The sequence below is a fragment of the Nerophis ophidion genome, linkage group LG11 (assembly GCF_033978795.1).
Source record: "Nerophis ophidion isolate RoL-2023_Sa linkage group LG11, RoL_Noph_v1.0, whole genome shotgun sequence".
Taxonomy (NCBI): domain Eukaryota; kingdom Metazoa; phylum Chordata; class Actinopteri; order Syngnathiformes; family Syngnathidae; genus Nerophis; species Nerophis ophidion.
Genome location: NC_084621.1, coordinates 45,665,250 through 45,683,405, shown reverse-complemented (window position 1 = coordinate 45,683,405; position 18,156 = coordinate 45,665,250). Strand labels below are relative to the sequence as shown.

At 39.1% G+C, this 18,156-nt stretch overlaps 1 protein-coding gene across 5 annotated transcripts in view; it reads left to right on the top strand.

The window, feature by feature from the left end:
- Nucleotides 1–14,536, top strand: part of LOC133562185 (focal adhesion kinase 1-like) — a 96,052-nt gene extending 81,516 nt beyond the window's left edge. For all 5 annotated transcript variants that reach the window (XM_061916138.1, XM_061916136.1, XM_061916139.1 and 2 more), the window contains 3 exons: nt 8,753–8,833; nt 8,941–9,026; nt 13,105–14,536. In XM_061916138.1, coding sequence (XP_061772122.1) covers nt 8,753–8,833; nt 8,941–9,026; nt 13,105–13,231 — 294 coding nt within the window. In that variant the 3' untranslated portion in view covers nt 13,232–14,536. The remainder of the gene's footprint in view (nt 1–8,752; nt 8,834–8,940; nt 9,027–13,104) is intronic.
- Nucleotides 14,537–18,156: the final 3,620 nt, after the last annotated feature.

The window sequence follows — 18,156 nt, the reverse complement described above, 5'->3', positions numbered from 1 at the left end:
CCAATTTAATTAAAAGTACGTCATCGCCATTGCTGACTAATGCCTTTCAAAGCCAAACACTTACATTGATCCCCTCTGGCTGACACTGTATTTATTTTGAGTCACGTGGTTGACGAGCATGGAGATAATAATGTGTCTCCATACATATTGCTGAGCTGCTCCAATAAGTTAATAATCATTACCTCCATTGCGGGAAATAAAGTGCATTTTTTAGTATCTTATGTAGAGATCAACAGATATGATTATTAGTAGTTAAAGAGGCCGATAATCAATATTTGGAGCAAATATTAATTTGCACTAAAACTTATTTAAACATTACGAGTATAAGTCAACAAACAGCCGTGAATAATTCCCACAAACACTCAAATAAATGCCCTGTCAGATTATATAATTCTCCATATTGAGAATTATTGATAATGAGAGTAAATTATATTCCTAAATGAATAAAAAGGGAACTTTCCTCATGCAGTGCAAAAGGGCTGGTGCTTGGTTATTCCCATCTACTTGTCTTTTTTTTTTTTTATACTACATAGTGGTATTGCTTATATATTGTGTCAGTTTATGTAGTTGTAGTTATGTTGTAGTTGTAAAAAAAAAAAACAGATACCGATAAGAAGATTAAAAAAAAATATATGCATCAAAATGACAATCGGCCTGGTCGATATCTGATTTTAAAGGAGCCATATGTAAAAATCTGGCCAGAAATGGTACTGCAATCACGGTCAAAATGCTGTAGTTCCCTTCCCCTCTCCCTGACTGAGGTTGCCAGAGATACAACCAAATGTAGCTCTATCGGATGGGCCACTCCAAGGAACTTTAAACTTCCACAGCCTTTTACTAGGGGTTGAGGTGCTGGGACTTTAATAGCTGAATAGACAAGCGTTTTGTCAATAACAAATATCTAACCAACACATTTTATACAGAAATTAGGCTATTTTCAGGAAGAAGTACGTCATGCCTGCGTACAATATCACAACAAATGGTAATCATATGGTTATTGTCTGTACTATCAGAAAACAAAGACTAAAACAAACTACAACCAACGCTAGCAATGGTTATACTGGTGAAAATAAGTAAAGCATGCTTAGCAACTGAATGTACGCCCAAAACTAAAGAGGAGACATTTTACCAAGGTATGCCTATAGGCTACTGTAGTAAACGTTTCATATTGCCATATAACTTGGTACATGTAGTCCACATTAAGCAAACACGAATGAGGACTTCATTTATCATTTGATTTGGCTGTTTCCACACTTTTCACATTGCCACAACAGCCGTGCTAATGTTGGAACCCATTTCCTCAGCGTATTAGTGTGCCTATTTCGTATGAGAATGAAATAAGCACTGACATTACCCGTATCCACATAGGTTTTATTTGTCAAAAATATATTTTGCCTTGTCAGTTCGATATCAAACAGGTTACCTGGCATATATTTCCCATGTTAGAGTGTATGTCGATGTCTCATTGACCGGGCTAGCATGCTAAGCATTAAAGTAGGAGCAAAGCACCATCACACTAAGCATTCATTGCACAAACATACTTGCTGTGTTAGACAAGATCATAGACCATATTGGACAATATAGTTTACCTACGAAATATGCATTTCCATTTATTACTAGTACTGAGAAAACCTAAATGCCTTACTTACCTATCAAGGAGGAAATTAGCAAGTTTGGCGTCAGATTAAAAAATCTTCTCCGCCTTCAATCATCTCCATCTTTCAAAGGCATCCCTGATACAAATCCTCGTTTTGTTCCTGGCTTTGTTAGGAATAAATTGAGACTCGTAACAAGGCCTTTTAGATTTACTAATGTCTGAAATGTTTAGTAATTTTACCAGTGGCAGTAGATAGCTAAACAACAAAAGCAAAGGAGTTTTACATATTTTAAAAGCTTCGGACCACACAAGTGATCATTCAATAAAGGCGGACACAGCACTGGCTAGTGCATAATCACATGGGGGGAAAAACAAAAACAAAAAAAAACACACAATAGAGCTGCAGCAGAAGCGAACAACACCAACAGCTTCACTTCACCGCTGAGCAACCATGAGCATGACAAGAAGCCATCAACGGGTGAATATACTATTATCAGGGGGTAAACAAGACTTCAAAAAGAGTTAGGACTAGCTCTACAAAACAGGATCGAGGAACAGGCGAACGGCGGTATACAAAAAGACTTTGCAGATATCCAAGAACAGGTCATCAAAGACAGAAAATAATGTTAGAAAAGAGGAATTTTAAAATATTCAAAGAACGGGTGAATGATTAGAACAGCAGGTGGAGAAGCTGAACGAGGAGAATGCATCGTTGTGCCAACAGTTACATGCCACGCAACAAAATAACACCCATTGGGACAATAGCAGTGTTGTGGAGAGACAACAGCCCAATGGTGGCACCAATCTGGGGAATATCACTGTTGTGTAAAACATCAAAGAGGAAATGGATCAGTTTACATGACAGAATGACATCATCATTGCTGGGATACCCTTCAATCCTCGATCCTATGTTAGAGCAATTGACAACAGAAGAGAACCAGATAACATGGATGCTGCTTCAACGGAGCAACTAGTGGTCAACTTTCTGCAATCAAAGGGAATTGGTGTCGATATTAACACCATTGATGCATGCATTCCACTGAACAGAAGAGGCAACAATATACAGCCAGTCACCATAGCTAAGCTCGCCAAACAGGAAATCCAAAATGGCATTGCTGACACAAGGAAAAAAACTGAAGGGCACAAATGTGTACAATAGTCCTGGTTGTCAATGACATCAAGGATTTTGACGAATATCAGAACGCCCGGCTACTACAACAACAACAATAATGGAGTCTGACGGAAAACAAACATTGACATTGGACTACAAAATACAACTCTCCAAGGGTTTACCAAACAAGTTGATCTTCACTCAGGTGCACATTCATCTACACTTATAGACATTCAGAGAGCAACACAAATGATTGGAGAACATGAAAGTATGGAACTGAAAACCTTCAGCAGCACAGATTACAATAGTCCGGACTTAATTAAGGATATAGATCCAGATACAAATGTTTTCTTTCACACAAGGAATAATTGTTTTTATTATTCAGACAAACAATATAACGGATACATTAAAATGGACAACAAACTGTCGATTATTCACTTAAACAGCAGATGTTTGTATGCTAACTACACCAATGTGAAGCATTTTTTGTAGCAATTCAATGTACCCTTCAAAATTATGGCTATCTCAAAAAACATGGATGGATGCTAAAAAAGGAATGGATTTTGACCTAGAAGGATATGAATTAAATTATATCAACATAATCAAGAACGGAGGTGGAGTAGCTGTGTACAGAATACGATAATTGATAATATCTTATAATGTATTTCCATTGAAATACCTGCTCAGTGGCCTGGTGGTTATAGTGTCCGCCCTGAGATTGGTAGGTTGTGAGTTCAAAACCCCGGCGCGGCCACCGCTGCTGCTCACTGCTCCCCTCATCTCCCAGGGGGTGAACAAGGGGATGGGTCAAATGCAGAGGGCTAATTTCACCACACGAAGTGTGTGTAACAATCATTGGTACCGTATTTTCCGCACTATAAGGCGCACCTAAAAATCTCAAATTTTCTGAAAAGCTGACAGTGCGCCTTATAATCGGCGCGCCTTATATATGGACCAATATTGAGCCACAATAAGCGGTAGAAATGGATGGATGGATGGATGGATGGATGTCTCGCAATTACGGTAAGCAGCTGACCCCTTAGAAGAAGAAGTGCGCTTCTTTGTCTACGCTTCTTCTTCAGCCGCCGGCTTTATTTTCCCCGCGTAGAAGAAGAAGCGCGCGGTGCATGCTGGGATATATGACTGCGGGAGGCGTGCCGTTTCCGTGTTTATTCTGATGTTTAAAGACTCCAAAATGGCTCCTACTAAGAGACACACTTACAACGCAAAATTTTAACTCAAGGCGATCAATCACGCAGTAGAACACGGGAATAGAGCAGCAGCGAGAGAATTAAACATCAACGAATCAATGGGGCGGAAGTGGAGAAGCAACAAGGGTGGAATGACAAAAGAACTTCAGCTGCTAGGTATTGGTGTCAACAGGGCATTCAAAGCTAGACTGCAAACTGCGTGGGAACAGTGGATGACAGAAGGCGAACACAAGTTCACCAAGACAGGGAGACAGCGCCGAATGACATACACCACTATCTGCCAGTGGATCGTAAATGCCTGGGCTGATATATCAGACTCAACTATGGTCCGGGCTTTCAGGAAGGCAGGAATTGTCACTGAACTGCTAGACAACAGCAGCGACACTGACTCCATTAATGATGACTTCGAAGAGACGGAGCCGGCCATGTTGGATGCCGTTTTAGCCCAACTGTTTCATTCGGACACTGAAGAAGAAGAATTTGAGGGATTCGTGGATGAGGAATGACTTAACCAAGTTAGCTTAACATGTTTATTTTGTGTGTTGTCCTGTGTGACATTAACGTTTGAGCAATGTTGAGTTATTGATATATTGTCATTGCTTTGCACTATTTCGTTAGCATGCTATTGTTGCACTCTTGTTTGATTTACCGTAACGGTATATTATACATGTTATACCTTGCTGTTGTGAAAAGATAAACAAAATACCACGTCACTGACTTTACCTCGGGAAAAATAATAAAACAGCTGTTTATTCATTTTGGGAGTGAACAGAGTTGTCAGAACGCTGCTTGTAATCTATTAATAAAGTTTGACTGACCTATCTGACTGTTTTGTTGACATTCCCTTTAGCGCAGCTCCATCTAATGGATGTATAACGTAACCCCAGCCTCTACTGTAGCACCTATTCAATGCGCCTTATATGTGAACAAAGTTTTTAAATAGGCCATTCATTGAAGATGCACATTATAATCCGGTGCACCTTATAGTGCGGAAAATACGGTACTTTAACTTTAATATGTCAAGAAAAAAGCAAAAACGTACCGAGCAACTCTATATATAGATCACCAAAGTCAAGCATTAATACGTTTGAGAACTGGATTAGGGCAACTTTTACTGAAATCAGTCAAAAAATAACCTTTGTATGTAGAGACTTCAACATTGACCTCTTGAACCCTGACAAACAAAAGCCCATAGATGACTTTGACACAATGTATAGCCTGAGTTTATATCCTAAAATTACAAGGCCAAGCAGAATCTCAGGACACAGCGCCACACTTATTGATAATATTTTACTAATGATTTTTATAACAATACCACAAGTAGCCTGCTAGTACCCGACATCAGTGATCATCCGCCAGTTTTCAAAATCTATGACGGAAACTACAAGAAGAGGAACATGGATGACAAAAATACTTTCTGAAGAATATGTACAGAACAAAGTATGACAGCTCTCAAAAATTATCTGAAAAAACAGATTTGGGACAATGTCTACAGTGAAAATGATGTAAATGATGAATATGGTATTTTTTTTAATACCTTTGAGATGCTTTATGACAAACACTGTCCATTGAAACAACTTAGTAAGAAGCAAAACAAAAATAATCAGCCATGGATGGCAAATGAACTGAGAAATGCTTGCAAAAAGAAGAATACACTATATAGAACATTTACAACACAAATATCTACAGAAACAGAAAACAAGTAAAAAATGTATAAGAACAAGCTTACTGGCATACTACGAATATTACAGTCAATTATTGGACCAGAACAAAAACAATATGAGAGCAACATAAGGCGTCCTAAATAGCATTATTAAAAATGGTGCTAAAAAGGACTATCCTAAATACTTCCTGGATGGAAATGTAAAAAATGACAACATGAATAAAGTACCGTATTTTTGGGACTATACAGTGGGGCAAAAAAGTATTTAGTCAGCCACCGATTGTGCAAGTTCTCCCACTTAAAATAATGACAGAGGTCTATAATTTTCATCATAGGTACACTTCAACTGTGAGAGACAGAATGTGAAAAAAAAAAACAGGACCTCACATTGTAGGAATTTTAAAGAATTTATTTGTAAATTATAGTGGAAAAAATGTATTTGGTCACTTCAAACAAGGAAGATCTCTGGCTCTCACAGACCTGTAACTTCTTCTTTAAGAAGCTCTTATGTTCTCCACTCGTTACCTGTATTAATGGAACCTGTTTGAACTTGTTTTCTGTATAAAAGACACCCGTCCACAGCCTCACACAGTCAGACTCCAAACTCCACTATGGCCAAGATCAAAGAGCTGTCAAAGGACCCCCCCTCTCCCCTCCCCCGACCCCAAAGGGAATAAGCGGTAGAAAATAGATGGATGGATAAATGAAGGGATAACTTACACTTATTCAAACTGATGTTCACTATTCTTTATTTATTTTAAATTGCCTTTCAAATGTCTATTCTTGGTGTTGGGTTTTATCAAATAAATTTCCCCAAAAAATGGTACCTATACTCCAGTGAAGTGAAGTGAATTATATTTTTATAGCGCTTTTCTCTAGTGACTCAAAGCGCTTTACATAGTGAAACCCAATATCTAAGTTACATTTAAACCAGTGTGGGTGGCACTGGGAGCAGGTGGGTAAAGTGTCTTGCCCAAGGACACAACGGCAGTGACTAGGATGGCTGAAGCGGGAATCGAACCTGCAACCCTCAAGTTGCTGGCATGGCCACTCTACCAACCGAGCTATACCGTCCCACAAGTGTACTGTATAAAAGTGCTACTTATATACAGTATGTTTTTTTCCTTCTATATTATGCATTTTCGGCAGGTGCGACTTATACTCTGGAGCGACCTTTACTCCGAAAAATACGGTAGTTGAAAGCTTCAATAAGTACTTTGTGATCATTGGACCAAATCTGGAGGAAAAGATTCCAGATCCTGAGTCAGTTGAGGACTTGAATGACACCATAGATAGAAACCCCAACTCTATGTTCCTAGGAGTGACAAAAGGGAAGGTAGGGACGGCGTGGCGCAGTGAAAGAGTGGGCAGGTACAACCCGGGAGTCCCTGGTTCAATCCCCACCTAGTACCAACCTCGTCATGTCCGTTGTGTCCTGAGCAAGACACTTCACCCTTGCTCCTGATGGGTGCTGGTTAGCGCCTTGCATGGCAGCTCCCTCCATCAGTGTGTGAATGTGTGTGTGAAGGGGTAAATGTGGAAGTAGTGTCAAAGCGCTTTGAGTACCTTGAAGGTAGAAAAGCGCTAAACAAGTACAACCCATTTATCATTTATTATTTTAAATAATCAATGTTGTGAAAAAAAGCAAATCCAAGACCTCAACTAATTGCAACAAAATTCATATGAAAACAATAAAAAGGTTATTGGAGAGATTTCAGAACCTTTAACATACATAAGCAACCTATTATTCCAAACAGGCAAATTCCCAGATAAAACGAAAATAGCAAAAATCGTACCAATTTATGAGACTGGAGATAAACACCAGTTTACAAACTACAGACTTGTTTCTCTACTTCCACAATTTTCTAAAATCATTGAAAAACTGTTTAACAACAGATTAGACAAATTCATAAATAAAAACAAAACACTCACAGACAACCAATACGGATACAGACCCAACAGCTCAACATCAATGGCATTAATCAGAACAAGAATTATGAGGAATATCTTGAATCCTTCCCCCCCCCCCCCTTTTTTTTTTTTTTGAGACAAAGATTATTTATGTATTTCATATTTATTTGCTTATTATGGTAAATGATTTTTTCTATTATTCTTTTTGTTTACTGTTCTGTTACAGAGAACAAGGAAATTGGATACAATTGCTACGGTATGAAAAGGGTAGCATTCAATAAGCTCTGCTTCTTCTTATTCCTTTTCGGACGTGCTGTGATGAAACAACTGGAATTGTGTGACGCATTACATTATATTGTATGCGTGTTTGAAATAAACTGAAACTGAACTGAACTGAAGATAATGGTGCGTAACTGGCAACCTGGATGTGACACACTCACATACTTTGTAATTGGTCAAACGGTGGAGGGCGGGACATCGAAACGCAAACAATAACAACATTTTGAGGCTGTAAATCTAATTTTGAAATAAGCATATCCCGACTCAAGTACTGTTATCAGTCATAGAGGTTTTCTTCATGTCTTTTGACATATCAGGGCCATTTAATGATGACTTGACATGAAATGATTACATATGGCACCTTAAAGTATCATTGTCACTGGAGGACTAGCTGAAATTATTACACACCGAGAGCAAGCCAGGAGCAGGCATGCTACGCTTGCTACTAAGGTAGCTTTCAACAATAACAAAAAATAAGTGCTTAGTAAAGTTTAAAAAATATAAATGGAACCGCATTACAGCAGAAAGTAAGGAGTTATCAACAGGAAATGAACAAGTTGATTAAAAAAAGTCAAGAGAGAGGATTTCATAACAACAACTGTTGTCAGCATTGTCACAGTCCGTACATGACATGTAAGAGGAGGGCAGATTGTTCCATAAATTGATGATGTCTAAACCAAGGGTAGTATCAGTTAATAATCAATACTTGAGTGATTAAATCGATATTTTTATAAAATAAAATAAGGAACTAGTTACAATAATGTGTTGCACTTACCATCAATAAATTGGAAAAAATATAATACATTATATTGATGCATTTATAATATATTTGATTTATAATACATGGGATCGGTATTGGCATCGGCTGATCTCACCTATGGATGATCTGATTTGGTGGCATAAAAGCCTGGTCGGAGCATCCCAAGTTCTTTGTATTGTTGTCATTACGTCGGTGGCAATCATCACAGTTTTTTTTTTAGGATGTGGGCCTCGCATTGAGGACTTTGTTGGCCACCGTGGATGAGACGCTACCGCAACTTCCTGCCTGCACACACAGAGAGGTGACACTCACTCTTAGCACATGCAGTACATACACACAATGTCTGTGTCAATGTTATATTGATGGTGGTGAGAATAATATAATTGTTTTTTCGCATGTTTTTGGCAGATTGAGATGGCGCAAAAGCTTTTGAACTCTGACTTGGCAGAGCTGATTGGGAAAATGAAGTTAGCTCAACAGTATGTGATGACCAGGTAGGTCTTCATAGTGATTAAACGTTTGCTTTACCTGCGACTAATGTGTTGTTGCGATACACTGAAAAAGAACAAAATGATCATGTTATGTTAAGTATGAAGACTACGGCGTCCAATTTAAAAAGCTAATTAAATCAGATTAATCACAAAAAATTATCACATTAATCATGTATAAACATTGACTAATCACCCAATTTAATTTGATCACGCGATCCTTAAATTGAACCATAGGTTATGTGGTCAGGGACTTTAGGAAAAACTGTTACCACGTTTCGAGCAAATAAAGTACGTTTACTTAGGAAAGCATTTTAAAGATGTTTGTGTATGACATTCTGACAGTAAAATTGTGTTTGTCTTCATGAAATTATGTTAAATTATGCAAGTAATTTACTGCAATTAGTCATGATTAATCACGATCCAAAGGTTTGTATAATCTGATCTAAAAAAAAATAATAATTTGAAAGGACTCATAGATATAATAGTAGTCAATATAATTATTATTTTAACAATTACATTTACTATTTTATTAGTTTATTATTGGTATATTATGATAGTTTATAATTAAACTTAAATTACATTTAAATTGTAAAAACATCCGCAACAGTCTATGTGTTGTGATTATTTATGCCCATTATAAAGTATTTTTACTTTAATCAAATCAGAATCTAAAAATTTTCTTTGTGATTTTCCACACTACATGTTTTTTTTTCTTGGATTATGACTTCATTCTTATTTTTTTTATCATTTAAATTAATACTTAATTCACCGAAGGGTACAATTTTACAAAAGTCAAATCTGTCTATACAGTACATATACAGTAAACTAGTCCCCCTAATTGTGGGGGTTACATCCCGAGCCCACCAGCAAAAAAATGTGAGTAGTAGTGACGCCCAAAAAAATGTGTTTTTGACACTAAATAAGATTAGATTATAAGAAAAGTTGAATGTGTAGACTAATGCTTAGACGTGTCCATCTTGCATTGACATTATGCTGTACATTTGACTGTATGCTTTACTATCTTGTATTTTGATATTAATGCCGACTTCCCATTCTGTGTGGCCGTAATAGTCTTATGATGTCATAGTAATAAATGTTGATTAAAACGTATACATAATAACTTCACAACTGCAGAAATGTTAATGATGTTGACCCAATCCAACTGTTGTATACTTATTATGTAATTTGCATGTACAATGGAACCTCTATTTACGAACTGAATTGGTTCTTGAGCAGGGTTTGTAAATATTATTTCTTAATATTATAATGAATATTATTTATTATTATTATTTGCAAGTTGTTATATATATTATTTGTTTTTCTCCATACAATTGATTGATTGATTGATACTTTTATTAGTAGATTGCACAGTTCAGTACATATTCCGTACAATTGACCACTAAATGGTAACACCCGAATAATTTTTTCAACTTGTTTAAGTCGGGGTCCACGTTAATCAATTCAGTAAAACTATGTAAATAAGAATAATAGGGTCCAGCTTTTTTAGTAAGAGCTTGTACACTTTGAACACAATATTAAGCATTATACAGTACTGCATATCAAACAAACATAGCAAATAATAATAATCAACTGTCTATACAATATCAAAGTTGAAATAACAACTTGCTGAACTTTCCTCCTTGTATGCAGCAGCCCTGCTAACACACACACACACACACACACACACACACACACACACACTGCCACTAGCCTTGTGGTGTACCTCCAGTTTGAAAACACAAAATTCCTTAACTTTTACAGCCAGATGACTGCAATGATTATGAATAAAAAATGTGATCCACTTTACTTTGTTGGTTAATCGTTTTGGTGCGCAGCGGAAGAAAGGGGGAGGGGCGACAGTGCTCTGGATACTTCCTGAATGTTTCAAATTGACAAATGGGTTGTACTTTTATAGCGCTTTTATAACCCTTTTTAAAGGAGAACATTATCACCAGACCTATGTAAGTGTCAATATATACCTTGATGTTGCAGAAAAAACACCATATATTTTTTTCACTGATTTCCGAACTCTAAATGGGTGAATTTGGGCAAATTAAACGCCTTTCTATTATTCGCACTCGGAGCGATGACGTCACGTTGTGACGTCACATAGGTAGTCAATCCGCCATTTTCTCAAACACATTACAAACACCAAGCCAAATCAGCTCTGTTATTTTCCGTTTTTTCGACTGTTTTCCGTACCTTGGAGTCATCATGCCTCATCGGTGTGTTGTCGGAGGGTGTAACAACACGATCAGGGACGGATTCAAGTTGACTTACGTGGAGTGTGCATCGATTAGCACGGCATGCTAACCAATGCTAACATGCTATTTAGGCTCGCTGTATGTACATTTGTACATACAAATTTAATGCCACAAATTTAATGTACACCCACATTTAATGCCAAACAAACACTTACCAATCGACAGATTTAAGTTGCTACAGTGTCACAAGATGCGAAAGTCTTGATCGTTTGGTCTGCACATTTTACCGGCGATGCTAAGGCAGACATGGCACAGAGATGTATGGATATACTGCAGATGCATTTCCAAGGATAAAGTCAACAAAATCACAAAGGTGAGTTTTGTTGATGTTATTGACTTATGTGCTAATCAGACATATTTGGTCACGGTATGACTGCCAGCTAATCGATGCTAATATGCAATTTAGGCTAGCTGTATGTACATTTGTAGCTATATTTGCATCCAGCCTTTCCCTGCACCCACATTTAATGCCAAACAAACACTTACCAATCGACAGATTTAAGTTGCTCCAGTCTCACAAGATGCGAAATTCCCGATCGTTTGGTCTGCACATTTTACCGGCGATGCTAAGGCAGACATGGCACAGAGATGTATGGATATACTGCAGATGCATTTCCAACGATAAAGTCAACAAAATCACAAAGGTGAGTTTTGTTGATGTTATTGACTTATGTGCTAATCAGACATATTTGGTCACGGTATGACTGCCAGCTAATCGATGCTAATATGCAATTTAGGCTAGCTGTATGTACATTTGTAGCTATATTTGCATCCAGCCTTTCCCTGCACCCACATTTAATGCCAAACAAACACTTACCAATCGACGGATTTAAGTTGCTCTAGTCTCACAAGATGCGAAATTCCCGATCGTTTGGTCTGCACATTTTACCGGCGATGCTAAGGCAGACATGGCACAGAGATGTATGGATATCCTGCGACACTCAATTGTTGGTTAGAAGGCAATCGCCGAATAGCGTCAATAGCTATTTGCTCAATAGCTTCAGTTTCTTCTTCAATTTCGTTTTCGCTATCTGCCTACATACTCCAACCATCCGTTTCAATACATGCGTAATCTGTTGAATCGCTTAAGCCGCTGAAATCCGAGTCTGAATCCGAGCTAATGTCGCTATATCTTGCTGTGCTATCCGCCATGTTGTTTGTATTGGCATCACTGGATGACGTCACAGGAAAATGGACGGTGGCTTCACAGATAGCGAAAATCAGGGACTTTAAAGCCTTTTTTCGGGATATTCCATGATGGGTAAAATTTTGAAAAAAACTTCGAAAAATAAAATAAGCCACTGGGAACTGATTTTTATTGGTGTTAACCCTTCTGAAATTGTGATAATGTTCACCTTTAAAGAGCCCAAAGCGCTTTGACGGTATTTCCACATTCGCACATTCACACACACATTCACACACTGACGGCGGGAGCTGCCATGCAAGGCGCTCACCAGAACCCATCAGTAGCAAGGGTGAAGTGTCTTGCCCAAGGACACAACAGACGTGACTAGGATGATAGGAGGTGGGGATTGAACCAGTAACCCTCAGATTGCTGGCACAGCCACTCTACCAACTTCGCCACGCCATCCCTTGTCAATTTTTTTATTCCGACTCATTAAGCTAGCAAAACTAGTAAAATACTGTAAAATGGCTAAAAATACACAAATATTTAGATTTGGTGGGTGGTTTGTAAAATAAAAAGTTTGTACAATGAGGGTTTGTCATTCAAGGTTGCACTGTAAGTAAGGTGTTGTAAAAATGTTGTTATCATCCTCCTGTAGCTAATGTTTTTTTCTTGTATGTATTATGTCCAGTCTTCAGCAGGACTATAAAAAACAGATGTTAACTGCGGCCCACGCCCTTGCTGTGGACGCTAAGAATCTGCTGGATGTCATCGACCAATCCCGGCTCAAGATGATGTCCCAGCCCCGCCCACATTAACCTCACATCAGAGGGGTCCCACACACAGGTGCTGGTCATGGACTCGGTGGATCAATCTACTTCCTTAAGTGAGCCTTCTTGGAGGACTGATCTGAGCTGATCCCTTCATTTAACTCTGCACCACTGTGACTTTGGAAAAAAAAAAAAAAAAAGAAGAACCGAGCAAAAACAGTTCCTGAATCAGGGATGTGGCAGCTTTGCTCTCTGTGTTCTCAACTGAGGAGGAAGAGAGGATAAAGTGATGATGGCCATGACTGAGAACTTTGCCATTGCTGTGCTTTGTGTCCAAACTGGTGGCGTCAGTAAGCCAAGCCATGAGAACATGACTCTTATCAGCTGCATCACTTCCGCACGACAAGGAAGGACTCCAGCATGTCCACTAGCAGCCCTGACAAAGAAACCTTCACGTCTCCCCTCATCTCTCTCGCTCTCTCTCACTATCTATCTCTATCTCTCCTTCTCTGTCTCTTCCCCCGTCACGACGGGTTTTATTTATAGCAACAGAAACTTCACACAATAATACCCAAGGACTTTGCCTTTTCATTTTCCTTCATTGTCACTACTCTTCCTGTTGTCTTCCTCGCTCACATCCTTTCTAAGCAGGTTGCTAAGACTCTAAATGTGAACAATTCACCTTTTTTGTGTCCTTGTGAACAATCACAGTCTTCTTACTGAAAAATTACAACATATTCTATCCCAGCAGCACTAAGGAGGAGTAGGAGGAGGATGGTGGATCATGAGGGTCTGTGTTTTCTTCCCAACATGGAGAAAGGGAGGCTGTCATCAGTTTTACGATGACATCATCTCCTCTTTTCACCGACCCACACACACGCACATCACTGATGTCACAAAGTGACTGGACAGGAACACTGAGCCGCTTTAACTGGAATTTCATCTTGCACATATTGAACTGAAAACACAAACGGCACGCCTGTGTGTGTGCTAGCAAAAGTGTGTGTGGGGCGTGACATACAGGTATGGAGGAGAGCATTATTTGCACAGCACCAGAATAAATCAAGTGAGTTGACCCAGGTTCTATTCCCACGATTAGCCAGCCAATCCGCACCTGGGCAATATAGTAGGGTTTAAAAAGATGTAAAATAAACCATTTATTTTTTTCCTCTTTATTGTTGCGTAAATCTACTCATGTTGGTATATTGTAACCTGTACTGGTGTGTATCACTGGTCATTTGTACAGACGTTGTGCTAGTAAACACTGGTTTTTATTTTGTCTTCTGGGCTTAATCTGACTTCTTGTCAAATAGCAAGAAAACAATGAAATAAAGAAATAATGCAGAAGTGGAAGTAAGGCACAGGAGTCTCCCTAAATGCTCTGCATTGCCCCTTCTGCACATAACCAGCATTTTCCTAAATCAAACTTGCCAACCCTCACGGATTTTCCGGGAGACTCCCGAAATTCAGCGCCTCTCCCGAAAACCTCCCGGGACAAATTTTCTCCCGAAAATCTCCTGAAATTCAGGCGGAGCTGGAGGCCACGCCCCCTCCAGCTCCATGTGGAACCGAGTGACGTGTCGACAGCCTGTTTTCACATCCGCTTTCCCACAATATAAACTGTGGAATGATCGAGGGCGAATTCTTGGTTTCCTTATGTGGGTTTATTGTTAGGCAGTATCATTAACGTCCTCCTAGCGCAGTAACAACACACAACAACAGCAGTCACGTTTGTGTCTACTGTAAAGCAGTTCGTATGCCGTAAACAGCAATGTTGTGACACTATTAAACAGGACAATACTGCCATCTACTGTGCATGCATATGTGACAATAACATCTACGGCTTTTAGAGCAGTGGTTCTCAACCTTTTTTCAGAGATGTACCCCCTGTGAAAATCTTTTTAATTCAAGTACCCCCTAATCAGAGCAAAGCATTTTTGGTTGAAAAAAAAAGATAAAGAAGTAAAATACAGCAATATGACATCAGTTTCTGATTCATCAAATTGTATAACAGTGCAAGATATTGGTCATTTGTAGTGGTCTTTCTTGAACTATTTGGAAAAAAAGATATAAAAATAACTAAAAACTTGTTGGAAAAAAAACAAGTGATTCAATTATAAATAAAGATTTCTACACATACTGCGTTGAGGCGGCGACTTGTCCAGGGTGTACGTGCCTTCCGTCCGATTGTAGCTGAGATAGGCACCAGCACCCCCCGCAATCCCAAAGGGAGTAAGCGGTAGGAAATGGATGGATGGATAGCTGTAAGTATACTCCTCCACTCTTAACCACGCCCCCAACAAAGCCCCGCCCCCAACCACGCCCCTCGCCCCAACTCCCAAAATCGGAGTGAAGTGAAGTGAAGTGAATTATATTTATATAGCGCTTTTTCTCTAGTGACTCAAAGCGCTTTACATAGTGAAACCCAATATCTAAATTACATTCAAACCAGTGTGGGTGGCACTGGAAGCAGGTGGGTAAAGTGTCTTGCCCAAGGACACAACGGCAGTGACTAGGATGGCGGAAGCGGGAATCGAACCTGCAACTCTCAAGTTGCTGGCACGGCCACTCTACCAACCGAGCTAAACCTAAATCGGAGGTCTCAAGGTTGGCAAGTATGTCCTAAATCTGCATGTAGAAGGCTAGAAAATGTTTGAAACAAAGATACGGCCACATTGTAGGATTAAAAGCCTAATATTCGTAACTTTTCATGTAGTTCATATAACAAAAATAATTGTATTTGTAATGTGAACCGAATGCGCCCCATAACTAGCCCGCATGCGCAAATGACATCATGACTACACCCACTGAAGTAAATTGGCCTCAATCCTGGCGCATTTGTGGCAATTTCAATATTTTCTTTAACCGGTGTCAACATTTTCTTGACCTAATTAGAAAGATTACGAATGAAGAGGGACAATACTTTTTGTCACCCGCAGTTAGTGGAGCATAATAACTTAAAGGCCTACTGAAACCCACTACTACCCACCACGCAGTCTGATAGTTTATATACGAATGATGAAATATTAACATTGCAACACATGCCAATACGGCCGGTTTAGTTTACTAAATTGCAATTTTAAATTTCCCGCAGAGTTTCTTGTTGAAAACGTTGCGGAATGATGACGCGTGCGCGTGACGTCTTGAGTTGGAGGGGACATATTAGCGCAGCACCACTAGCGGCTAAAAGTCGTCTCTTCTCATCGCGCAATTACACAGTATTTTGGACATCTGTGTTGCTGAATCTTTTGCAATTTGTTCAATTAATAATGGAGAAGTCAAAGTAAAAAGATGGAGTTGGGAAGCTTTAGCCTTTAGCCACACAAACACACGGTGTTTCCTTGTTTAAAATTCCCGGAAGTGAAGCTTTACTATGGATCAGAGCGGTCAAGCGAACATGGATCCTGACCACTTGTCAACCGGCAGGTTTCGGTGAGAAAATTGTGGTAAAAAGTCGCCTTTTACTGGAGATCAGCGGAGCTTCTGTCGTGCTGCTGCTGCCGTGACTAATTCCCTCTGAGACTGGCGTCAAGACACCCGTGGAAACACCCTCCGACTATCAGGTACTATATAATCTCACTAAAACACTAGCAACACAACAAGATAAGGGACTTCCCAGAATTATCCTAGTAAATGTGTCTAAAAATATCTGAATCGCTCACAATGCATCCATCCATCCATTTTCTACCGCTTATTCCCTTTTGGGGTAGTGGGGGGCGCTGGCGCCTATCTCAGCTACAATCGCAATCACCTTTTTTTTTTTTTCCTTTTTTTTTTTCCTAGTCCTTCGCTATCAATATCCTCAAACACAAATCTTTCATCCTGGCTCAAATTAATGGGGAAATTGTCGTTTTCTCGGTCCGAATAGCTCTTTTTGTTGGAGGCTCCCATTATAAACAATGTGAAGATGTGAGGAGCCCTCACACGGGTTACATCATCGTCTGCGACTTCTGGTAAAGGCAAGGCTTTTTTATTAGCGACCAAAAGTTGAGAACTTTATCGTCGATGTTCTCTACTAAATCCTTTCAGCAAAATTATGGCAATATCCCAAAATGGTCAAGTATGACATTCAGAATGGACCTGCTAACCCCGTTTAAATAAGAAAATCTCATTTCAGTAGGCCTTTAAACGTCTGCTCCGAATAGCCCGGAATGGCGGGACAGTGGCGTGAGTTTTGAAACATGTTTTCTGCTGCTTTTTGCTCATTTCTCAACTATTTCTTTTTGTGACCGTCTATTTTGGCGAAGAATTATGACGCTTATCGCTGTACAACTGACCACTAAATGGCAAGACCTGAATACGTTTTTCAACTTGATTAAGTCAGGGTCGTCGAGTACCGTCTCAGCGATACATACAGTATAGAACAGTGGTCCCCAACCTTTTTGCATCCGCGGACCGGTCAACGCTTAATAATTTGTCCCGCGGCCCGTGGGGGGTGTCCTTTTTTTTTCTTTTCTTTTTTTTTCTTCTTTGTCATGAAAAAGGGACGTTTTTTGACATGAAAAGGGGAGTTTTTTGTGGTTGGTGCACTATTTGTAAGTGTATATTGTGTTTTTTATGTTGATTTAATAAAAATAAAAATAAATTTTAAATTTTTTTTTTTTATTTATTATTTTTTTTATATAAAAAATTCTTCTGCGGCCCGGTACCAATCGGGCCACGGCCCGGTGGTTGGGGACCACTGGTATAGAACATTCGGAATTGTACTGTTCACATTGTTGTAAAATATGTAATACAATCTCATATAAAATATGACTAGGGAAGGTGTTAAACATATAATTATGTTATGTGGAGCCATTGTGGTGGCAAGCATTTGTTAACATTGTGGAAGTCCCATCCTAAAGAGCTGTACAGGGATCGACTTGTATACTTTTTTGTTAGTATGGATGTGACATGGATTTTACATTTGTCATTATGGTCTTAAAAAGTCATACATTTTACAGAGACCTAGATATGGTGAATATTAAACATGA